Genomic DNA, 25825 nt, shown 5'->3' on the forward strand with positions numbered 1-25825 from the left:
CTTACTTACATTCCCTATCAAAATATGTTCGTTGTTAGTAATAAACTTCAAAGAACTTCGGAAAGAAATGCCTTCAACTGCAATATGCTGGCGATACAAAACTATCCATACCCCTGCATGTTTATGCACCTGTCTGATTGATTCAGGGGCCTGTCGTTCAGCAGTAAGATATCGTTGGTTGATGTTCATAAATATTATTTGGTATTTTCCCGTTTGTATATATAATATATAAATTAGATCGTTGGTTTTCCTGTTTGAATTGTGTACACTTATAATCAGTTTGGGGTCCCTTATAGCTTGCTGTTTGGTCTGGGTCAAAGCCCGGCCGTACATACTATGACCTGTATTTGCTATTATCCCTCAGACAGAGCACATATGGGGTTATTTTACTGTTGAAAAAAAAAAAAGAAATACCAAGGATTTGCATAGTGTTACTATACAAATCCTTTGAAGAACTTAAAAAAATTTACTTAAAAAGAGGAGAAGTACATCATATTTTAAACAACATTACTATTCTTAAAGAGGGGTCCACTTATTTTGAATAATATTAAAGTTTCAAGTTTCAAGTTTTTATTAAATCAGGAAAATCAATACAAGTATAATGATGTCTTCCCCCACATTAACATGATATTACATCACATAAATAAATATATATTATGTATGACAAAATATCAAATCAAGGTTAAATGAATAAAATTACAAAGATTCAAAGCATAATTGTATGTAATGGCATATATTTTTTATATCATCAATATTTTGTGGGTTAAGTAAAATATTAAAGTAAATGTGTTAACATGGCCTAAGTCCAGGAATATTACAAAATTCTTGGGCATGTTTTGACCATTTAATACCAGATAGATATATATAGTTCTTTAGGAAAATATGAGCTCTTTTGTACTAAAAAGTTTTATTTACAAAAAAATATATTGCAACTTATATTGACCCCTCATAAAAAGGATATTTATAAAATAGAGGGGTTGTTCCCAACCTGATTATGACTTAGATGGAGAATTGTCTCATTAATTGGCACACATACATATACCAAATCTAATTATTCAATTATTTATTGGTGAACGGGGAAAAATACTTCATAAATTAAAGAAATGCCAAAGTACAAGTGATAAATCAAGTTTTAATATTGTCAAAACCTACTATTTTATGTTAACAAAAAAAAATATAATCGCTCGCCTTTACTTTTGAAGCTTCGCCCAAAAATCCGTAGAACAAGAAATTAAATTGGTGTGGCCTTAACAACAAATGTTTTTTTGTTTTTTTGATAAAATATTCAGCTTGAAATTAAGAAAAACAATGATGAACAAACTGTAAATCATTATACGGATTTACATGTTCATTTATCTGTTTATTATTATACTCTCAGACTAGATGACTAGTCATAGTTATAACTGCATACATTGGTGATTGACTGAGAACAAAATATCAATAAAGATAAATACATTGTCATTGTATTCCAATACTCTACTCTGCATATCATTTAGGGAAAATGATGAATCGATTGATTATTGATCAGATTGCGGCAATAATATTCTGTCAATTATTCAACAAACTTTAACTTATTTAGTATTATGTGACTGGAAACAATTGAAAAAAAATCAGGTACTAGGGCGATTGTGAATCAGGGCGAACAAACCCAGATTCCACCTGAGTCCTGTGAATTGAGTTGCATCTTCTGCATAATGATGTTCTCAAACTGTCATTACATGTATATATTTTCAATTAATTTGTTACTAAAAAGTATGTTTTATTAAATATTCTAAATACTTAAGATAAGAAAAAAAATGAAAAAATAAAAATGAAGGAAATTCATGCAACATAAAACATATTCAAAAATACACATGGTGTACATGAAGTAATCAATCACCATAATGGCGGCTTTTTAAGGTGAACCGCATTTAAATACTGCAAAATCAATTACCTAGTGCTATATGATAAACTACAGTTTAGAGAGTGTTGCTCAAGCTAGTTAAATACTTCGATTTTATAATGTGATCACTGATCTTTTCCTTGCTTTGTCTGTGAACAGGGAATCACAGTGTAATCGGATGTTCCCCGATTACCAGCTCCTTGTTTTGGTGTGGTCACGTGACTATGTAAAGTCTCCGCCTGTTATGATCTGGGTTTCAGACAATAAACTGCTTCAAACTGTGATATTAATCTTGATTTTTAATTTTGTTTTATGTTTTGATTTCAATAGGATGCAGAGAGATTTGATTCAAAATACATTTCTGAACGATTTCATTTGGTGTCGAGAGTATATTTCTATGAATAAGTTTCTCTTTTAAAAGCTTAATCTTGAAGGTTTCAATATGTATTATTCAAACGCTCTATTCATCGGGTTGTAACAATTTATGTTCAGTTTTATATTTTCTAGATTTACAGAAATGTAAAAACGAATGAAGGGAATTATTATCCATTGCATAGATCATTAATTGATTTATCCTAATTTATTATAGAAAAAATATTCGAAACCTAGAAATTTGAAATACAAAACATGTATTTAAATAATTTAAAGACAACACAGAGTACAATATTTTTAGTTTTGAATAATTCGTTTCTTGTGTAAATCTATCAAACAAGCACTTAGCTAGCAGACAACAAAAACTAATTGCGGTTTGAACACTTGTCTACAAACAGCTAAATGGCAGAAGCGTGTTCTGCAGCGAAAGAACCAAGGGTCCACCAACTCCAATCAGGGGAGGAATACCAAGAAGACATATTTAGAGAATGGCGAAGATCAATTGTTCGGAGATTTTATAGGACCAGGTCTATTTTCGATAGAAAACCCCGAGGCTACATAAATATTTGTTTGGAATTTGATCGCAAGTTGTCTGAGTTGTCATTAATTTTGTTATTAACGAATAGGAAGTTTTCAACATAAACCAAAACTCCATATATTTAGATTTTAGAATGGAAATGCAATGGGGATATTATGTATCCAAACAGGCTAAAGATATCCAATTACTTTGTTATTATCTTAGCAACAAATTGTTAGAGGTTTCACTTGTGGAAAAAAGACATTTAAGGTGGTACCCAACACTTTCACTAAAATTAATTTGGCTCGTTTAATTTTCATAAAATTTTTACAAAGTATTTATTTTGACCCTTTAACAAAAATATAAAAAATTGAAAAAAATTGAACCAAGCGTTTTATCAGAAAAATTACACTGGTTATATAGCAGTTTGACTAACACTAATTTTGATCATTGAGAAGCTTTATATTGCCTTCACAACGCAACGTAATTAAAACGTTAAGCTGATATTACAGAGTTATCTCCCTGTAGTGTTAGGTACCACCTTAAATTTCCATTAGAATAAGCACCACTTTCATAGTTGAGTTTTATGAAATAGGATATCCAATCAATGTTTTATGAAAAGGTCAAAATGTAGGGTTGTCACCCTAATTTTCAACCCCTTAATGTCAAAATGCAGGTCATGACCTGATTTATACAAAAAATATCATATCACTATGCATGAAAACTTCTTGGCTTAGTTTAAGTTTACCATGTTTACAGAGAGCATATATAATGTATATAAAAACAAATATACATAGCTATTTAAGGTTATTTTATGTCTGAATCTTTTGCCAAGTATGGCCATCATCATCACCAGGAAATAATTAGATGAAAAAGTTTTTTCCATCAAATTTTTTTTTTGTCTACAATTTACAATGTCAAATATATATATATGCTTTCTATTTTTGTTTAAGAATAAAGTTGTCTTTGTCTAAGAATTTCTTTACTTTTGAATAAAAAATTGTTGCAACTTGATGAAAATTAAAATTACTGATAAAAAACATCTCTGACAGTTTAAAAACAGGGCAACTAAATATCACTTTCCAAGTTTTGTCTTGGCAGGAAAAGCAAGTTGATAGTTCTAAGGGAAAACAACTTCTTTTGTTCTTGCCCTAATTTTCCAGTAACATGAGCCCTAAGCATCTACATTTGTACTCTAAAATCTCTAAACAAAACAAGCAAATGGTGTAACAAATTTGGACTCTGATCTGTCCTGTACCATATTTAATTAATTACAATGAAAATGAAAGGATGTAATTTGATCTAATTTCAGAAATCTTCTCAAGAATGGAACATGGCCAGCCTCTATATGGAACCTTGGTTTCATGGTACTTTGTCTGTCTGTGTGCATGCTTGGTGACTGGGATTTAGTCAGACCTATCAATGCTAGACTTCTTATACTACCTGCTTACTTATATATTCCCCAAGGTACATGTTTTTAATATTGTATCCCTATTACCATGTATGTAACACTTATATTATATTCCTAAAGGTACATACTTAATTAATTTTCTCCCTTTCATGCTTTAAAATTGAACTGAGACATGTTTTTGATTATTCTGATGAATCAATAGACCACTTTCTAGTTTATCCTTCAACGAAAAAAAATATCAATTATAGGCGCCTTTATGAAGTCATTTACCAGAAAGAGGGGATCGCCTGTATCCTTGCACTATTAACAATAATGAAGCATCTTTGTGATCGTCATTGTGCAGGATAAACAAGAAATAATGGTTGTAGGTACTTAATCACAATTCCATAATGACAGCAGTGTTGATCGTTAATTTTGAGAATTCAATTTGACAAATAATTCGTACAATATAGCATTATAGTTTTCCAACCACTCGCTCAACATTAGAACGTAAGTGACAAAGCCCCTAAAACCAACATATGACATTCACTAAAACCAAAGTTTTTGATGGAAATGAATAGAACTTGAAAGTTGTCTATTTTAATTTTAAATGAATAATCAGAATAATCGACAGCCTGCATATGAGTTTGTAGGTAATAATCAACTTAGATTTATATGCAAATAATTTAGAAATTTAGTGACACTTTTTTTATGTTTTGTGGTCTGGATGTATGTCTGTTCGTTTGCCCCTTTCCTCTGTCCCGCTATAGGTTAAAGTTTTCTGTCAAGGTAGTTTATGGAGTTGAAGTCCAATCAACTTGAAACTTAGTACTCATGTTCCCTATGATATGATCTTTCTAATTTTAATGCCAAATTAGTGATTTCCCCTCATTTTCAGGGTCCATTTAACGTAAAAAAATGATAGTGTGGATGGGGCATCCTTGTACTGGGGACACATTCTTGTTTATGATTACTTGTGCATATTAGATATTATTTAAGTAGAATAATAATTATGGAATACTTGTATACAATGTTTAGTATATATATGGTTTAAGACATTCTTTACAGTTACTTTAAATTGTAACCAATTGATTGAAAATTATAAACAGTTAATTGAAAATTTCAATAATCAATCAATTTATGGTTGTAATCAATAATTATTGGAACATCACTTCATAAGTAAATTAATGAATGTTACACTGTTTAAATTATTTTTTTTGGTATCATATTATATAAACATACATGAAATGCAATTCAAACTATATTGTCACTGTCCTAATAGCTGTATTTTAAATGAGGAACAACACTATATATGTCATATATATGAATTTGTAACTTTTACCTGTTTTGAAAATTGAATATTTCATAACAATTTTTTATTGCATTATTCATGTATGTGTGTTTGTTTGATATTTTGTAATTGTTTGTTATATGTCATTGTATTTCATGAGGGCCTCAGGGAAGATTAGCTTTATGGCTAACTGTGTAACCCTCTTTAAATAAAGAATTATTATTATTATTATTATTATTATAATCTATTTACAGGTTGTCCATTAATCCTGAAATCCATCATAGTTTCTGCAGTTGTTGGTTTTGTGTTTTTCCTCGTCCTTCTGTATGCGAGGCGGTTCATGTTGAGAGGACTTCTTGCCTACAGAGGTTGGATGTGTGAGTACTATATTTATTTCCTCCCTGATATTTACCTATATCCTGTTACCTGTACAATTTAACATCAAGGGGAGATAATTATAGAAACCAAATAAAACTTAATAATTAATTTATTATTAGACTCAATCTTACTGAATTTTATTATAAATTTTACTAATCTACCAATGTTAATACACCACTTCCATTGTAAGGTCCATCCACAATATGCAAGAGATAATTGCCACTGAACTTTAAGCAATTAACAATTAAAATCATTTATTATTAGGGGAGATAATTCTATTGGAAAAAAATACTATTTTTATTCACATATGCATATTAAATTCTATAAGCTGAACAACTCTAAGAGTACCACTCAATCTTGCTGAATTTATTACTATGGATTCATTAATATTCTTGGACTTGGTGGGTTCAGGTGAACCGCAAATTTAAATTTTAAACAGATTTCAACAAATTTTCTAAAGGAATTCATGCAGACTGCCAAAACCACAAAATTGAATATACACAAATTTCCAAGTTTACCTCAAACCATGAAAATTAATACTCACAAACATGAATGAATCAACACTATACATATGGTATCAATGTGAACACAGATCATGATACAAGGGGAGATAACTCTATAAACATACACTTCATTTTGTGGATTTACTGATAATTTCTTCAGACGAACAACCTAAAACACAATCATACAGTACTATACTATGGGGAGTTATGGTTAAAGTAGTCAGTGGTTATAGTCCAAGCTTATACAGCTGCCAACGAAGTCTACCTAGAATGCCAGTCCCAACAGTTCAGGAAACACTCAGTAGACTGCTCAAATCTCTACGCCCCTTGTATGACGAAGATTCCAAAGAGTGGAAGAGTATATGTAAGAATGCTGAAGAGTTTGAAAAGAGTTTGGCACATAAATTACAGAGAGTTTTGATGCTGAAGTCATGGTGGTCACAGAACTATGTCACTGACTGGTGGTAAGGTTATTAAGGCCAAGCAAAAAAACTAATCATAAAAGGCAATGTTTAATAGGCATATAATAGGCACTCTTACCACATCTTCTTATATCTATATGTCAAAGAGTTAACAACCCGATGACAGGAAAAAACAAAAAAGATTTAGAAGTTGACAGTAGAAAAGTGTCACAGATACAATATGTCAAGCTCTGAATTGTCTTAAAAATCTATAGACAGTCAGTGTCACATCACTTCTATACCACAAATTTCATAAATCATCCTACAAGATTGCCAATAAGACAACTATATACCAGAGACAAAAGTACAATGATTTAAAATTTTAAGGTTAACTTAGGGTCTTCATCAATGAGAAAACCTATGCTCTATAGTTAACTATAAAAGGTCGGAGTATGAAAGAATGTGAAACAATTCAAAAGAGAAAACCAACTTGCTTGGTTTATGTTAAGGGAGTTCGCTTCTCAGTTTCAAAGTAATTAACTTTTCAAGACACAGGTTTATATAGATAGGGGATTAATAAAGGAATCCAAAGAGCAAAAAAAATATATAGGTCACCGTGCTTGTTTTCAAGATATTAGCCTTTGAAATTTTGGCGGGAAAATATTCTCTCTTGACTTTTCATAGCTTTATCATTGACAAGTTGACGTTCTCAAAAACTGTTAAAAAGTAATTAAAATTTTATAAGACTTTTACAGATGTCTTATCATTATACATGCTAAAGAATTTCAAAAAGAAAAATGGGGGTCACCGGGCAAATTTTTTCAAGGCATTCAAATGGATAAAAACAGAGGATTCCGAAAATCTGACAAAAAATCCAAAACATCACAAGCCAGCTTCCTTAATTGACTAATTGAATATTGCAAACTTTTTTATAATACTGGTACATGTACTGGACTTTAAAGACACAAACTGTTCCAATTTCTAATAGAAGGCTTGGTTCAATTGAAAAACAAACAAAAAGGACAAGTAAGATTTTAATATGAATTGGAAATAGTGAAAAAGTATATTTATTTTATTTACAGGGAAAAGTATGTTTATTTAATGGGAAGAAGTCCCCTGCCTATTAACAGTAATTACTATATAATGGACCAGAGTTACTTCATGCCTACTACATTCCAAACTGCAAGGTAAGATGGATTATATGCTTTACCTCAAGTTTCAGGTCTACCTGGCACCAGTGTAAAACTCTGTTTGGCCCTTGAATTTGGAAAATTAGAAAAAACAGTCTTTCACGCCTTTCAAAATTATGAGTATGTGCTCAACCTTTGTTTACTTGAAACTGTTTTTCAAGGAACTCTAAATAAAAAATCATTTAAAAACATGTATTAGAAATAAAAATAAGAAGATTTGGTATGATTGGCAATAAGACAACTCTTCATAAGAGACTAAATTACATAGAAATTAACAACTAAATAGGTCACAGTACGACCTTCAGCAATGAGCAAAACCTATACTTCATAGTCAGCTATAAAAGGCCCAAAATGACAAGTAAAAAACAATTCAAATGAGTAAACTAACTGCCTGAGCCTCATTTAGCCTCTCAAATTGGAAAATAGAGAAAAAGAATAACTATTTATTCTTTAGATCTTAAAAGCAAAACAAGAAAAGTTATTTGAAAAAGTAGAATGAGGTTATTTCAAAACTGTAATATTTTTCATTAGGGACATCGGTAGGAAATATAAAGTTTATCTATATTAAAGCTTATTTTTTACATTGCCACGTTTAAGTCTTTCTTACACATTGTTTTTGTTATATTACAGAACAGCCAATGCTGCCTACCAGTATCTGAAATTTAAACAGTTAATAGACAGAGAAAAGTTAGAACCTTTGTTGATACGCAGGACCATCCCTGTCTGCATGGCCCAGTACGAGAGAGTTTTCTCTACAACAAGGTATTGCCTGGTTCCTTCACCATATTACGTATATGGGGGGACATATACTTGCCTCCCCATGCCGCTAAGTTTATATTTGTTTGAGAGCAACAAAAACACATCTATTGCCATGGCACGTTTATTGAGAAGAGCCAGATAACAGCATGTGATAAGTGCATCATTACACAAAAGTACACAACTCTCATGACAACTACAAAACACATACGACCATACATATACATAACATGTAACATATTCCACAGAATTTAAACTTCAGGCCAAAAATAAAAATAAGATTGTTTCATGATGCCTACCCATTCGCCAAAAAAGCAGCCTACCTGAAAATTTTAATGACACAACTCGTTTCAAATTTTTTGTTACATTGTTTATTATCTTAAACATGTTGTTGGCTAAAAAAAAAGAAATATGCCTCCTTTCCTACCTACAAAGCATGGGTAGACAACATCAAACAAAAAAATTGTTAAGGATGGCCTCACGATTTAATTTGCCAATTATTTTTTTTTGTGCTTTTATGGACCCTTATTCTGATCCCTCTCAAGGATTAGATTTATGAATGGATATTTTTTTTGATTTTATCTTAATTCACAAAATGAAGCCCTAGCGAAATTTCCTATTTTACAGTATTCATGAGGATAAATCTCCATGGTTAAGAGGACGGACAATTCAAAAATGTATTGTGGTGTTAGCAGTTACCTCCCCTGCACAGTCAATTAGTAGTAACATTTCTGTTTGTATGGCTTAGTCAGTGTGAGAGCTTTTTTTTCTACAGCACAAATTTTTATACGACTGCAAAAATTTTTTTGGGGTTCGAATAATGCTATGATGTCGTTGTCGTCTTCGTCAGAAGACACATTTGGTTTCTGGACAATAACTTTAGTTTAAGTGAATGGATCTCCATGAAATTTTACCAGAAGAACAGTTTAGGAATAAGGGACCAAAAACAAGCATTTTTGTAGGGTCTGGACAATTACTTATGTGTAAGTGTATGGATCTCTCTAACATTGTACCACAATGTTCCATATCACAAAGGGAAGAGTGGGATTGGTTTTGGGGGTAATTGCCTCAAACATGAAGGTGAAAGGGGCCAAAAACAAGCATTTTTTCTAGTTTCCAGACTATAACTTTGTTTAAGTGTATGGATCTCTCTAAAATTGTACTACAAGGTTTCATACTACAAAAAGAAGGCTGGGATTGAGTTTGGGGGTAATTGCAACAAGGGGAGGGGGGTAAAAAAATTGATGGGGGATTTTTTTTTCAAATTTTATTAAGGGGTTCATATTTTTTTTCCTCAAAAATTTTCAAATCTTCAATTGCACAATATTGCATAATAGAGTTTTAAGATCTTTGACCACAATTATTTTGTATCAGAAACCTATATTATGTCAAAAGTATGATCACAATCCAAATTTAGACAGTCTTCTGACATCAGACTCGGACTTCTCTTGAATTGAATTTTAAATGTACGTATTGTTACTTTTCTACATTCTCTTGAATTGAATTTTAAATGTACGTATTGTTACTTTTCTACATTGGCTAGAGGTATAGGGGAGGGTTGAGATCTCATAAACATGTTTAACCCCGCCTCATTTTTGCGCCTGTCCCAAGTCAGGAACCTCTGGTCTTTGTTAGTCTTGTAGTATTTTAATTTTAGTTTCTTGTGTACCATTTGGAAATTAGTATAGCGTTCATTATCACTGAACTAGTATATATTTGTTTAGGGGCCAGCTGAAGGACGCCTCCTGGTGAGGGAATTTCTCGTTACATTGAAGACCTGTTGGTGACCTTCTGCTGTTGTTTTTTGTATGGTCGGGTTGTTGTCTCTTTGATACATTCCCCATTTCCATTCTCAATTTTATTTAGTATCAAGCTTGAATATTGAGTCCAAATTTGCCCCAACTGTTCAGGGTTCAACCTCTGCGGTCATATCAGGCTGTGCTCAGCGAAGCATTTTATTAAATTAGGATATGAAATTTCTTTTTTGTTCAGAGATTTGTTGAAGGCACTTTGCAGAATTAGAAAAAGAGGGCTTTAAAATAAAAGCAAAGATTTTTTATTATAGTGTTGTTGAATTAATGAAGAGTATAGCACAATTGTATGTCTGTTCGTGTTCCAAAATACAAATGGTACACTTGTCAGTTTATAACTCCAATAAATTTCATACTCCTTACTTCAGGCATAGTTAGGTAGAAATGACTAAGTCTACCTGTGTTGTAGTGTCAGTGACGGATTCAGGGGGGATTTGAATTTAATTTTAGCATTAAATCATCCAACAAACTTTTTGCTCAGTATAGCACCTCCGTCAGATATCTTCTGTTTTGTGACAATTACACCCCTTGTCAAACATCTGGATCATTCTATGAGTGTAAATACCCAATTCAAAATGACTATTTGTGTATTTCTTTTTTTAGAATACCAGGTGAAGACAATGACACATTATACCATGTAGATACAGCTTTATCTAAAGTAAGTAAAAATCTTATCATAGGAAATATTTTTTTCCTGCTATATTTAAAAGATGTCAAAAATGCATTTTTTTTTTTGAATTTACAGTTTTGTTTTCAATATGGACATCATAGAGCTTTGGTGGATTAGTGGTCAATAAAGAGAGGCGAAAGATACCAAAGGGACATTCAAACTCATAAGTCGAATATAAATTGACAATGCCATGGCTAAAAAAGAATACGAAAAACAGACAAACAATAGTACACAAAACACAACATAGAAAACTAAAGACTGAGCAACATGAACTCCACCAAAAACTGGGGGTGATCTCAGGTGCTCCGGAAGGGTAAGCAGATCCTGCTCCACATGTGTCTAAGAAGATATCAAAAACACAGAGGTTGTGAGTTCAAACCCCACTTTTGATCCCACATGAATAGGACTGTCAGTTTTTTCTGCTAAAGATAGGTGGTTTTCTCCATGTTCTATAGCTTCATTAAATTGGCAGCAAAAATAAAGCTTTACTTATCAAACCTGGCAAAAGTTTTGGTATATTTGGACCTCATTGCTCTTCAACTTCGAAAATTATTTGGTCTTTTTAACGTTTTGATTTGAGTGTCACTTATGAGTCTTTTTTAGACGAAACATGGTCTGGTGTACAAAAATATAAGCCTGGTACAATGTATCTTTGATGAGTTTTTTATGCCCCACCTAAGGGCATTATGTTTTCGGTCTATGCGTTTGTTCGTTCGTCCATCCGTTCCTTCATCTGTTCGTCGTCCGTTTGTTTGTCTGTCCCACTTCAGGTTAAAGTTTTTGGTCAAGGTAGTTTTTGATGAAGTTAAAGTCCAATTAACTTAAACCTTAATACACATGTTCTCTATGATATTATCTTTTTAATTTTAATGCCAAATTAGAGTTTTGATCCAAATTTCACAGTCCACTGAACATAGAAAATGATAGTGCGAGTGGGGCATCCATGTACTATGGAAACATTCTTGTTTATAGTGCTTTTTTGTGTTGCTATTAAAATCAATAATCAATTTTGTTTTGATTAGAGGTTTTCAGTTTACACGCTTACACGCTTACAAAGTAAATTACTGAAAAATATCTATCTTATGTCTGCTACAATAAAGTTCATTATACTTGTCAACATCAAGGACAAGTAATGTTGAATTATGCTTTAAAAATATGTAATAATTTAAAAAATGTAAATACAGAAAATTATTTGGCACCTTTCATGTTAACATGAAGAAATATGCAACACTATGGCTTTAATTTGTTATAGATGTTTAACTATAAGACAACAACTGTTATAGTTTAATCTGTATTATCATTGGCATTAATAATGATTATTGTTATTGGTTTTTTTTTTATTGTTTTTGTATTTTTACTTAGTCTTATGTCTATTTGTAATCATTATGTAACATGTCCTTTATGGGCCACTAATTGGTTGAATAAAGTATTGGTATTCGTATTCGTTATACACATGAGCTATATTTGCCTCTTTTTCAGCATTTAGTAGTATATAGGAAAGGGCATATGTATAAAATAGATGTATATGACAATCAGGGGAAAATTTTAGAAGCCAAGAATATAGAAAAACTTCTACAATGGATCATAGAGGATGCTGATTCAGAATTAGGTAAGTTAAAAATAGAATGTTAATTATAAATAACTGTAAATTCAGAAATTATTGCGAGGTTTTTATTAATGTGAACAATGCGAGTTGGTGAGAATTGCAATTTAAATAAGAACTCGTATTTTGATATCTCATATAGATATCAGCTGTAAGACAGATTTTACGGTATTGTGTTCTGTCGCCTACTTTCATATAGATATCAGCTGTAAGACAGATTTTACCGTATTGTGTTCTGTCTTCTACTTTCATGATAAAATATAATAGACAGTCAGGGATATATTAACTCTATAGGGTTATTAGAGAAAATATCTTACATGTGTAATTACAGATATTTTTATGAGTTGTCTACTTTTTATTCCTTAAATTTTCTAAATCTGTAATAACATATGTTTGTTATTTGTAAATAAATCATAAAATTTAAATTTTAGTGGACACTTGGGAGTTCTTGAAACTTTGTGCAGTATAAACTAAATACATAGTCAATGAGACAAGGCTTTTAAGGGATAAACTTAGCTGTTAAAATTAATTGGTAGATTTTCATCCCCGCCCGCCCCTCTGAAATCGTCCCACCCCGATTTTTGTTATTTTGAAAAAATTTTGATTTCCGGATTTGTTCATCTCCGTTTCCAGTAACCGTCAAAAATTGTGTTTCCTTCCAAACTTCCAGTTTCAAATTTTGAAATAAAAATTAAAAAATAAAATCCTCCCACCCGCCCCATTTTTTTCAAAAATTTGGATGAAAATCTACTAATTAATTTTAGTTGGCCTAACAAGGCTCAGTTATTAAAGGAATGTAACTTATTATGTGAGACACTTTGGAATTACTGGGAAGCTTGTGCAGAACCTCATTACATGCTTTGATAATTATTTCTTACAATAAATTAAAATACATTGTGATTAAGTAAGATGAATGTCTGAGCAAATGCTTTGAAGTGATGTAGAGAAGCTGTAATAACGCCCTTCAGTTATTACAGGCATATTTTTTCTGAAACAACATAGGTGTACTATGCATGATTGGCAAACTATGAACTGTTAAATATCTTTCTATAGTTTAGTATACATAAAAACAATAATAATATCAATAGAACTTGTACACATTTTAACAAAACCAATGATGCATATTAGCCCTTTGAAACATGTAACATACATATGTTATTACAGTTTTTTAATTTTTAGTCAACAGTTCATATGTATGTTATTTTTCTCTTAATAACCCTATTGAGTTATAACGGCATTTCATGAAAAAAATTTATATTTTCTGAAAATTTAATATCAGTAGGGCGTATTTCTTCAAAAAAGGAGTAATAATGTAAGAGATAATTGAATGATTGCCAAGGAAACAGGGATACCCACATTTTCTTCTTTTGTACCCTTGTCCAAGTTTCATTAATTTTGGTTTAAAGCTTTTTTACCTGCAATAAAACCAATACTGATTCTGAGAGGTAATAGGTTAAGGAAGATATTCAGCATCTTGCACATAGTTATAAGAAGATGTGGTATGAGTGCCAATGAGACAACTCTCCATCCAAGTCACAATTTATAAAAGTTAATCATTATAGGTCAAAGTATGGTCTTCAACACGGAGCCTTGGCTCACACCAAACAGCAAGCTTTAAAGGGCCCAAAAAATGACTAGTGTAAAACCATTCAAACAGGAAATGCCTGTACCAAGTCAGGAATATGACAGTTGTTGTCCATTCGTTTGATGTGTTTTATCATTTGATTTCGCCATTTGATTAGGGTTTTGAATTTTCCTCTGAGTTCAGTATTTTTGTGATTTTACTTTTTATATGTACAGTACTAGTGGCAACCAGGTGCACAACAGGATGAGAACAAGTCAATAGATATATGGTCGCTGCTCTGTGCTAGACCGACACACTGAACAGAATTTTCTAATTTAACACATAACACCGACTCTGTAGCCTATATTTCTGATCTAGCCGTTGCTCCTTCTCATAGATGCTGTATGCTTGGAAGAGAAGCAAAGACCAATTTTAATTTCTTTTGTTTTATCCAGCTGGGGATTTAACCTTTTACCTTTCACACTCAAAATTAAAAGGGGTATATGGATTAATTATGAAGCATAAGCCAAAATGCCTGTATCATGTTCTGCCAGAAACATTAAACAGAAGAATCATCAAATTCGCATAGTGAAAATGTATAGACCATAGTGATCAATGCCTCACCATGGATTGTGGTAAAGAAAGTCTTTTGTAGTCTTCAGAACAGCTTGCCTCCCCATTTAAAGCATGATGCATCTGCATTCAAAAATCTAAAATACTTCTAAATGCCTTTAGAAGCTAAATATTTTATTGTTTAAAACATGTTTTCTGTCTCTGTAAGTTCTGGTGGTGTTAGTTCTAGAGGGCTTCATCTGAAAGATAATAAATTGAAAATATTACTGGTATACAATTTAAAAAGTGAATGATTTTTAATATTTTGAGAATCTGTTGAAGTACTGTCTTCAAATTTACTTCAATCATTACATTATTGTTTGCTAAATGCTTTCAGTATATTAATTAAAGATATGTTGTCATAATTTTAATTTTAGCTAAATCAGTTCAAGTCACCATCTTCTTAAACTGATTACCCATGATTATGCTGAGATACCCCTGAATCCCCTGAATATCGAATGTATGTACATGTTTACTGTTCAGACTGAGAACGATGATCCCAACACTTTTTGAAAAACTGTCCCAAAATAACAATAGCTACATAAAAATATGTTCATACTATACCGTTCGCATCAAATTATTAAAAGAAATGTACATTACATGTCCTTCGATGAACGAGAAGACTCAACTGTATGTAAAATATGGTCAAATGTAGTTGGGAGATGAAAAACCGCAACTAAAGTTTCTTCATGCGATATTATCATGACATAACATGATTCATTGATTTGATGCGAATGTTGCTTTGATGGACGGAATACATACAAGGTCCTTATATAATGATATTACAGACAACTTACCTTCTTTGTTTCCCCATTCTGTGAGAGAACTGACTCTGTGTCCTTTTCTGCAAAGGGCAAAATTGTAACTCCTATACAGGAGAGTTACAAATCTAAATAGATATTGCTCACGTGACACTGTTTTGGACGGAAACGTAGAGCAGTAACGTTCGCAAAAAAAACCAAATCAGCCAATGATATTGATTCCTCTTTTGACCCCCCTACGTCATCAAAATTTAATAGGGATTGGGTTTTCAATTATTTATAAAACTCGAGATAGAAATAACTGCAATGGGCTGTCTGAGAACCAACAACAAAATTGTGATCGTGACATACCACAATGGACGGAGTAGACGTGACGTTCGCAATATTATTTTTTATTACCTTTTTTAGTCTTTTACAATAAAAAATCTGCCTTAAAATTATGATTAAAACACAAAAGACGACTTTTTATTAAGATATAAGTCCATGTTATTATGCTCCACTTATTCGTTAAAATTCCATTCCAAATAAGCTAGATGTCAGACAAGTATGTCACAATGTCTTTTCCATGTCCAACATTTTTAAATTGAAAACCCTCAAAATCTAAAAGAAACAAAAACACAGTGCAATTTTATTTTTATTTTTCTCAGAAAGACACATTTTATTAAATAACTTAATGCATTACTTCATTACACAGTCTGTTTCACAGTTTCAGCAATTCCTTTTCTTATTATAAAATCTGCCATGAGCTTCATCAGGAACACTTAAAACTCTAAAAGTTGAAAGCTAATGATGTATAAAGGCTTAAACAATGAGCTATATGACCAACAAAGAATCATCAATCCAGCAAAGGTCAACTTTACCTGAGGGAATATTTTAATAATATTTTCTCCTTATTTTAATCAGATAGTATATCAGACTCTGAGAAATCTATACCAGCCTTAACAGGAATAGAACGTCCAACATGGGCCAAAGTCAGGGCTGACCAGTTCTCCACAGGTGTCAATAAAGACTCATTAGATATTGTCGAATCAGCTATATTCTGTGTAAGTATAAACATATAGGGACTCTGATCATTAACAGGAATAGAACGTCCAACATGGGCCAAAGTCATGGCTGACCAGTTCTCCACAGGTGTCAATAAAGACTCATTAGATATTGTCGAATCAGCTATATTCTGTGTAAGTATAAACATATATAGGGCTCTGATCATAAATAGGAATAGAACGTCCAACATGGGCCATAGTCAGGGCTGACCAGTTCTCCACAGGTGTCAATAAAGACTCATTAGATATTGTCGAATCAGCTATATTCTGTGTAAGTATAAACATATATAGGGGCTCTGATCATAAATAGGAATAGAACGTCCAACATGAGCCATAGTCAGGGCTGACCAGTTCTCCACAGGTGTCAATAAAGACTCATTAGATATTGTCGAATCAGCTATATTCTGTGTAAGTATAAACATATAGGGACTCTGATCATTAACAGGAATAGAACATCCAACATGGGCCAAAGTCAGGGCTGACCAGTTCTCCACAGGTGTCAATAAAGACTCATTAGATATTGTTGAATCAGCTATATTTTGTGTAAGTATAAACATATAGGGACTCTGATCATAAATAGGAATAGAACGTCCAACATGGACCAAAGTCAGGGCTGACCAGTTCTCCACAGGTGTCAATAAAAACTCGTTAGATATTGTCGAATCAGCTATATTCTGGGTAAGTATAAATATATAGGGACTCTGATCATTAACAGGAATAGAACGTCCAACATGGGCCAAAGTCAGGGCTGACCAGTTCTCCACAGGTGTCAATAAAGACTCATTAGATATTGTCGAATCAGCTATATTCTGTGTAAGTATAAACATATAAGGACTCTGATATTAATAGGAATAGAACGTCCAACATGGGCCAAAGTCAGAGCTGACCAGTTCTCCACAGGTGTCAATAAAGACTCATTAGATATTGTCGAATCAGCTATATTCTGTGTAAGTATAAACATATAGGGACTCTGATATTTGGAATCACATTAAAAATGAAAATCATAACAGGGTTGATAAATTCTTATAGGTTGCAATAATGACTCACTAAATACAAAAATAGTTATTTTATTGTACATTATTTATTAAGAGAGTGGCGAAAGATACCAAAAGGACATTCAGACTCATAAGATACCAAAAGGACATTCAGACTCATAAGTTGTGGCGAAAGATACCAAAAGGACATTCAGACTCATAAGTTGTGGCAAAGATACCAAAAGGACATTCAGACTCATAAGTTGTGGCGAAAGATACCAAAAGGACATTCAGACTCATAAGTTAAAATAAACTGACAACCCAATGGCATAAAAAGAAAAAAGACCAAAAGACAAACTAATAGTACACAAAACACAACTAAGAAAATTGAAAACTGATCAACACGAACCCCACCAAAAACTGGGGGTGATCTCATGTGCTCTGGAAGGGTAGGCAGATCCTGCTCTACATGTGGCACCCGTCGTGTTGCTCATGTTAGTACAATGCCAGTAATAAGATTTGGTAGGTCACATTTGGGAAAAGGGGAAGTGATAGTAGTTACAACAAAAGGAACATACCCATTATCATCTGTGATTAAACAGGATAGTTTAGGAAGCATTGACATGATAGACAGAACAAGAAAATTAGATTGGGATGTGTCATTTCCATGGAGATTATTTGGTATTATCTGCTAAGTCATGCTCCATAAACTTTGACACTTTTGCAAAGCTTACATGTTATAAAATATTACAAGATTTGCAGTATACTAGCAAAATTACTTACTGGCAAGACATATCTCTGTGTCATAAATTATTTGTTTTAATTTGTTTTAGATAACTCTTCACCATGAAAACAGAGATGATTTTTCTAGCCGTGCCAAGTTTTTAATGTGTGGTGATGGAAAGTCAATCTGGTTTGACAAGTCCCTCAACCTGATCACCTTCCCTAACGGTAGAATGGGACTCAATTGTGAACATTCCTATGCTGACGCTCCAGTGTTGGCACATCTAGCTGAGTACAATATGACTGAGGAGTAAGTACTTAAAATCTGTCTACACCCCTCCCCCACCCTCTAACAGTAGAATGGGACTCAATTGTGAACATTCCTATGTTGATGCTCCAGTTTTGGCACATCTAGCTGAGTACAAGGACTGAGGAGTAAGTTCTTTACAACTGTTAACACCCCTCCCCTACTCCCACTGGGCAGCACGGTGACCCCTCCTAAAAATAAGACTAGAGTAGAATATTGTGCAACTTCAGTTCAATTAAATGGATTTCAATGAAACTTTTAAGCAAGTGTATGAAGAAGTATAATAGTACCAGTCAGACCTCAAGGAGAGATAATTAAATATATTATTAATTTGTATATTTTAGCTAATTTGATTCGTTCAGGGATAGTCACATGTTAAACTATATTTTCGAAGGTAGAGAGAAAACGGCAGATAGCAAAAAGCACGGTTATTTTTAGAATATCTAAAAACCTATATATTACTTTGTGACGTCATGTAATGAATTTCATATAATGTTAAAAACTTTTAAAAAGTGTATATTTACGATCGATTATTTAAAGAAAAAAATCTTTAAAAAATAAGATTTACAAAAAAAATCATCAAAAATAGGAGACAATATGATATCTGTAAAATTCCAACAAAATCAAATTACTGTAGATATTACACTGACAATTTTTATACAAATATGATCGGAAATGAATAATATAACAATTATAACCTTTGTGTGAGGTCAATATGGATATATTGTCCTCAGTCAATATACTTCTTTCAGGTCTATATTTATGTTACTGTACCACCTTCAACAATGAGAAAAGCACATTCTGCATAGTCCTGGAAAAAAACAAATACAAAACAATTCAAATGTGAAAACTTACGGCTTAATTTATGTTCAATAGGATGAATTATGATATGCACATTTTAAGAACGAGACACTTACTCATTTTCACTTGACAGTATCTTAAAAAATATTTTCAAAAGTAACGTTTAAAGGAGTAGGTTCAGTAAGACCCCTTTTTGGCCCCAAAATGTAGCTGTTTTAGAAAATTGTGAAAATGTAATCGTTAAGATATTCATTGAAAAGAAGAATGCTTCTGCTACATAATTGTGGGCTCTTTTTTACAATGCAATGCACATATATTGGGTACTAGCATCATTAAGTCATGCTAAATTACTGAAATCTTCACAATTTTAGCATTTTAGTTAAATTTTAGATGGTTTCCGTCTTAAATAAAAGTGGCCGCATTCGTGTTCATTCATAATATTGTAATGTAAGTTGTATTTAATGATAATACACAATATATATAAAGGTTGAGGATGAACACGGATGCGGCCACTTTCATTTTTGACAAAAACTATCTGAAAAGTGACGATTTTTGGCATATTTGATAGATTTTTAATATTTAAGCTTGAATAGGAGCGTTTTTAATGACTTAATCAGTTAAAATCTTTCACATAAACTAATTGAATCAATTGAAATAGACATTCAGGTGTTTAAAAAGTGTCTAAAATCTTTCGTTAGATGAACTTGAAAATTGAGGCCGAAATCGGCCCTTACTGGACCTACTCCTTTGAAAATCGAAGAATAACTTTAATCTTGTACTGTTTTTTTTTTAGATCACTACACCTGTGTGGTTTTGATGAGAAAGGCCATTTTATAGAAAGTGATACCCAGCAATCATTTGTGAAGCCACAGAAACTTGTCTGGGAGATGACCAATGATTTGGCTGCTTCCATAAAATCTGCTCAGTTAACTGTTACTCAGGTATAAAAACATTACTGTATATAGTTCAGTTGTCATTTCAGCAATTAGCAAATTTTGCCCAGTTATAATTTGATAATTTAATTTTGAATGTGACTAATCTTCTGATTTGCTGAAGTTTTGGTCTATCGAAAACATAATTTTGTCATGTGACTGTGAGGTCAGCAACATTTGTTGTGATTTACTTCTTAAAAATTTAATTTGTCTGTCAGTGCATACGTCTGTATGTCCCAAAATTGCTTTCCGTTCTTTAACTTCAGTTTGCAACAACCAAATGTTATGAAACTTATACGCAATGTTAACTACCATAAAACACTGAACAAATATGAATTTGGGTTGCGTCACTTTTACCATTCTAGATTTATGCTCCTTTACAAATGGAAAAATTGCTGAACTTTTCGTTTTCGTTCTTTAACTTTAGTTTGCCACATCCAAATGTTATGACACTTATACATAATGCTTATTACCACAAAACACAGATCATTTGGGTAGCATTATGTATACCATTCTGGAGTTATGTCCCTTTACAAATGTAAAACTTTCTGATTTTTTTCCTTTCCGATCTCTTACTTTAGTTTGCCTCAAATAAATTTTTATAAAACTTATACACAATACTTATCACCACAAAACACAGATCATCTTTGAATTTGGGTAGCGTATTTAACCATTCTAGAGTTATGCCCCTTTACAAAAGGAAAAATTTCTGAAGTTTTCGTTTCCATTTTTATCTTAAGTTTGGCTCAAGCAAATGTTATGAAACTTATAAACAATGTTTATTACATGTACCACAAAACACAGATCAATTTTGAATTTTGGTAGTGGCATTTTACTGTTGTTGAGTAATGTCTCATTGCAATCTTACATGCAAGTGGGGGCATCATCCATCTGTGTCCCATGGACACATTCCCCATTTTTTTTCTATGAATTATATATACTGTATCTTTGTGATTAATTCTAACATCTATGGTTTTGAGATTTATCATGACGATAAATAATTTGTTGGTATATTTATATATCTTATTTACAGAATATAAATGATATAGATCTCATTGTGAAGGAATTCAATCTTTATGGCAAAGGATTTATGAAATCATGCAAGGTAAGACATAATAATTATGTTTTGAAATTTGAATATAATTACTGGAGTTCTTTAATGGTTATTTTTTTTCTCGAGGCTGTTCAATTTTAATAGTGTTATCTCTTGCCTGTACAATTAAATTTTAAATCAAAAGTATGGGGGTTATATTTGAAATTATGGCTATATGTAATGACAAACAACAGACGTCTGTAACCATAAGTGAAGTTTTATACCATACAGCCATAAGCAACTTCCTGTTAATGGAACACTCATATCATTTTACACATGAGTAGACAACTTGAAAATTTTCTTCACATTTGTCTTAGGAAGTTTAATACAAGGATTTCTGATATTTGGTTTCAAGGTTAATATAAGTCAGCTATACCATGTGATGGGTTTTTAGATTCATCACTCAACAAATTCCTGTTTGCCAAAATATTTGGGTGGGGGGTATCATCTGTGAGCAGTAGCTTGAAGTTTTACTTGTTGATAACTGCTACACCAGTTGTCTCTGTAGCAAAGTTGATTCATTGACAATCCTACCACATCTTCTTACTTTAAGAGCTATTACCTCCCTTTTTTCAGATCAGTCCTGATGCCTACATACAGATGGCTCTTCAACTGACTTATTATAGGAATGCTGGGAAATTTGCTTTGACATATGAGTCATCCATGACTAGATTGTACTTACTGGGGAGGACTGACACAGTCAGATCTGTGACATCAGAATCTACTGAATTTGTCAGGTATGTATAAAAATCAGAGTCAAAATTTGTTTGTCAAGAGAAAATTAATGGAGATTCAACTGTTTTACAAAAATCATACTGATTGAAAATAAAATAAACAAATATAGCTCACTTTGAACTATATCTTTTATCTCCTGGAATCATCTGAAAGAGAGGTTGATTAAGAAATGAAGATTTGTAAGACTGTCGTCAAGTACTTTCAGAAAAAAAAAATAGCTATTCGAACACACCTTCCCTGTTTGTGTGACTCATTAGATAGGTATTTCACTTGACCCATATATTTCATCTTTTAGTACTGTTATTTTTTTGTGTTATAAAGTCAACCTGTAGCTTTAATTTATAAAAATGATAGAATCTGAAGCGAGACGATGTATGAAATATTCTTACTTTGAACGATATCAAGACAAAATACTCAACTCAAACACGCCCTAACATAAAAAGGTTCACTCGATTTTCTCTTTTCGATACAATTGTTACCTATTTTTTGGAATTTTTTCTTCAGTCACATAATGGAAGGGCAGACACGAAAATTACTGAACTAATAGATTGATATCTTTTCCGTCCGTGGTAATTTTTTCAAAAAAATCGGAGGTTATGCATTTTTGTCATCCAACTTGAAAGATACCCATGTCGTCGACTTGATATCTAACTGTTCTGCTTAACTATGTACTAGATAAATTGAAAACTTATGCAAATGGTGTTTTTGAAATAAAACACCTCGTAATTGAGAAGAAAATTGCAGTTTTGTTTGTTTCTATTAACTTTTTAAAAATTTGTCACTATAGTAAACAATACAGTAAACATTTATCGCCTTCTCTAATAGAGAGCTTCAATTCTTTTGTTCTATTTCAACCTGGTTTCCGACTGTACGTATATTGTTTTTATACTGAAATCGATACAAAATTTAATTTTTTTTTTTTTTAAATATGTAACATATATTGTTAAAAAAAAGCGTTTGGAATTTCCCTCTTGGGGTACCATTTTGGGGTATTTCCCTATGAGCGTAGTCCAGGCGGTAAGACATTGACATTTTAATGAATTTAAAAGGGAAAATGAACTTAATTAATAACATTTGATAAACATGGTATATAAATTACCAATCTGAAGACATAACAAGTTTAAAATTAATAAAAGTTTGACCATTGTTACTACACGTTGTCATGGTTGTGACGTGATGTTGTTGATGAAATACAGTAGTTCTGGTAAGTAGGCGGGGCTTAAAGGTTAGTTGAGGTCATTGACGTATAAAGCTTACGTTTATACATATAGCTTTATCTGTATAGTAAAATAGCTGATTGCAGTATAAAATAAAGATATGGGGTCTCCATTCATTTAAGCTCACAATCTGCCTCCGAAAAAAGCATACATTTTTGTTGATGTCCTTTTTTTCTGATCGAAATAAAAAAAAGAACTAAATTACAGAAACCGCTTAAATTTTACAATTTTTTAGTTTATGTACAGCTTGTTTGAAAACAATAATAAAAAATATAGGTCACCGATGAGTTAAAAAAGATATTTTTTGCTGAATTTTTATACCCGCGAGCCTCCTTAAGAGAAAATTATACAATATAAATTTGACAAGTCATATTATGTGCTGAATTTTTGATAAATTGAATATTATAGTAAAATATTTTTTGCTGAATTTTTTTTCAATGAATTTCTTACTTGCCACATTTTCAGCCTTGTTTTATAGACGATGTTTCACCTACCCTTTTTCAGAGCATACTTTGACAAAGATAAATCTGCCCAAGAGAAGATCACTCTGTTAAAACGTGCCTGTGAGATCCATCAGACTCAGTACCGTGATGCCATGAATGGAAAAGCTATCGATCGCCATCTCTTTGCCTTATATGTTGTCAGTAAAGGAATGGGATACGTAAGTTTTAGTAAAGATAATTACTTATTAATGTATAGCTGCTTCAATTTAAAATATTAATATCAATGCATAAAATATTTGCTACTTGATATTCAGAAGGCATCAATTGAGGGCTATTCCAGAAAAAAATGTATGGGGGGTTGGAAGGCACTTTTTGTCAGCACCCGCCACCCAGACAATTGTAATTGAGACTTATAGTGCATTATAGTGTGAAAAGCTACTCTGATACCCATCACCCATGTATTATTAATATAATGTGCATTCCAACCCCCCATAAAAAATTTTCTGGAATAGCCTGATCAATTAAGGAATAACATTACTATAGTTTAAGTGTTGCAAATTTGATGATTACAAAACTTCACCTACAGTTCTGTTATTATTATTTCTAATGCATTACAAAAATAAATATTATGTAAGGCCAATTAAAATTAATTGATAGATTTTCATCCCCGCCCGCCCCTCTGAAATCGTCCCGCCCCGAATTTTTTTATTTTATAAAATTTACGATTTCCGGATTTCGTTCATTCCCTTACCGGTAACCGTTAAAATTTCGTTTCATCCTCAAAGCTTCCTGTTTCAAATTTCGGTTTTGTACCTCAAGTAAATCTAACAAAAATGATTAAGTCGACCTTTCTGCTGCTCTATGATGACAACATCATCTTCCGAGAGTAAAGATTGATAACGAGAATGACGTGAAATATTGGTGTTAAGAGAAACACGCTGTTTCCAAGACTGCAAATCGCGGTATGTCACAAATTTCTGTGATTAGAAAACTGCGGACTTTTTTATTTATGCAATGACTTTGTCTCAGGAAATTTAAACTGTAAATGATACCCAAAGCGCAAGATTCGTGGAAACCATTGATACAGAAAACATGACTGGATTATAGATATTGAAATACAAGCACGAACTTGTCAGATTTATGACCGTTTATTGAAATTAAAAAGTCGACTAACATATGCATTTTATTTATGCAAGCCCTTTATTTTACCCATGGCTGGTTTTTTTATGTTGACAAACAGCAAATGTCCCAATACACCCAAAAAGAGTCATTAAACAACAACTTTTTTTTTATTATTAAGTTCATGTTTTACATGATAATTATATTTTCATCTTGCATATAAAGTACCAACCCTATTATTTTCAAGGTATCAGGTCCGTTCGCGCCCAATACATGTTCGCACCTCGCACTTTCGCACCCAATTTAAAATCAAGTTCTAGTTGAATAATTAGAAAATCTTAATCATGATTGTTGTTTTAAATTGCCTTGATGTAAATACTGCATGTATTTAGTTTCGTATGAGTAAAACATTGAAAATTTTAAATGAAAAACACAAAAGATAATTGTTTTTTGACAGATTGGCTCCTTTGATCTGAAACAATTAAATTAAAAATTATAGCAATACACTAAACAAAATTGATTAATATTTAAGATTTATTCCACCCAAAAATCTCGGTCGTCAGAATCTCACTTTATTTAGAAACAATGATTAGAAATATTTTAACAATACACTATCCAAAACGTGATTAAGATTTATTCAACACAAAAAACACGTTGTGTCACTTTATTTTGAGAGAATGACAACAAATATACTATTAGGAATACAATTGCCAAAACTTGGTTATAAAGTTATCAAA

General features: G+C 32.1%; 2 protein-coding genes across 7 annotated transcripts in view; one reads left to right on the forward strand and one right to left on the reverse strand.

Moving 5' to 3' along the window:
- The window catches only part of LOC143051847 (uncharacterized), a 44257-nt gene extending 42074 nt beyond the window's left edge, over positions 1-2183 (reverse strand). For 2 of the 6 annotated variants that reach the window (XM_076224825.1, XM_076224822.1), the window contains exon 1: positions 1934-2179. The gene's annotated coding sequence lies outside the window, so the exon portion shown is untranslated. Of the gene's footprint in view, positions 1-1933 lie in introns of all 6 variants that reach the window. The other 4 variants (XM_076224824.1, XM_076224821.1, XM_076224826.1 and 1 more) reach the window with 4 other exon arrangements.
- Positions 2184-2575: 392 nt separating this feature from the next.
- LOC143051850 (carnitine O-palmitoyltransferase 1, liver isoform-like) overlaps positions 2576-25825 on the forward strand; it is a 33109-nt gene continuing 9859 nt past the window's right edge. Inside the window, exons 1-14 of the mRNA XM_076224839.1 lie at positions 2576-2781; positions 4084-4238; positions 5707-5829; positions 6494-6797; positions 7817-7921; positions 8555-8686; positions 11095-11149; positions 12641-12770; positions 16605-16744; positions 18552-18751; positions 20343-20490; positions 21515-21586; positions 22151-22311; positions 24031-24187. Of these exons, the coding sequence (XP_076080954.1) occupies positions 2657-2781; positions 4084-4238; positions 5707-5829; positions 6494-6797; positions 7817-7921; positions 8555-8686; positions 11095-11149; positions 12641-12770; positions 16605-16744; positions 18552-18751; positions 20343-20490; positions 21515-21586; positions 22151-22311; positions 24031-24187 (2007 nt within the window). The 5' untranslated portion in view covers positions 2576-2656. The remainder of the gene's footprint in view (positions 2782-4083; positions 4239-5706; positions 5830-6493; positions 6798-7816; positions 7922-8554; positions 8687-11094; positions 11150-12640; positions 12771-16604; positions 16745-18551; positions 18752-20342; positions 20491-21514; positions 21587-22150; positions 22312-24030; positions 24188-25825) is intronic.

This window comes from Mytilus galloprovincialis, chromosome 11 (genome assembly GCF_965363235.1).
Source record: "Mytilus galloprovincialis chromosome 11, xbMytGall1.hap1.1, whole genome shotgun sequence".
In the NCBI taxonomy this organism is placed as follows: Eukaryota; Metazoa; Mollusca; class Bivalvia; order Mytilida; family Mytilidae; genus Mytilus; species Mytilus galloprovincialis.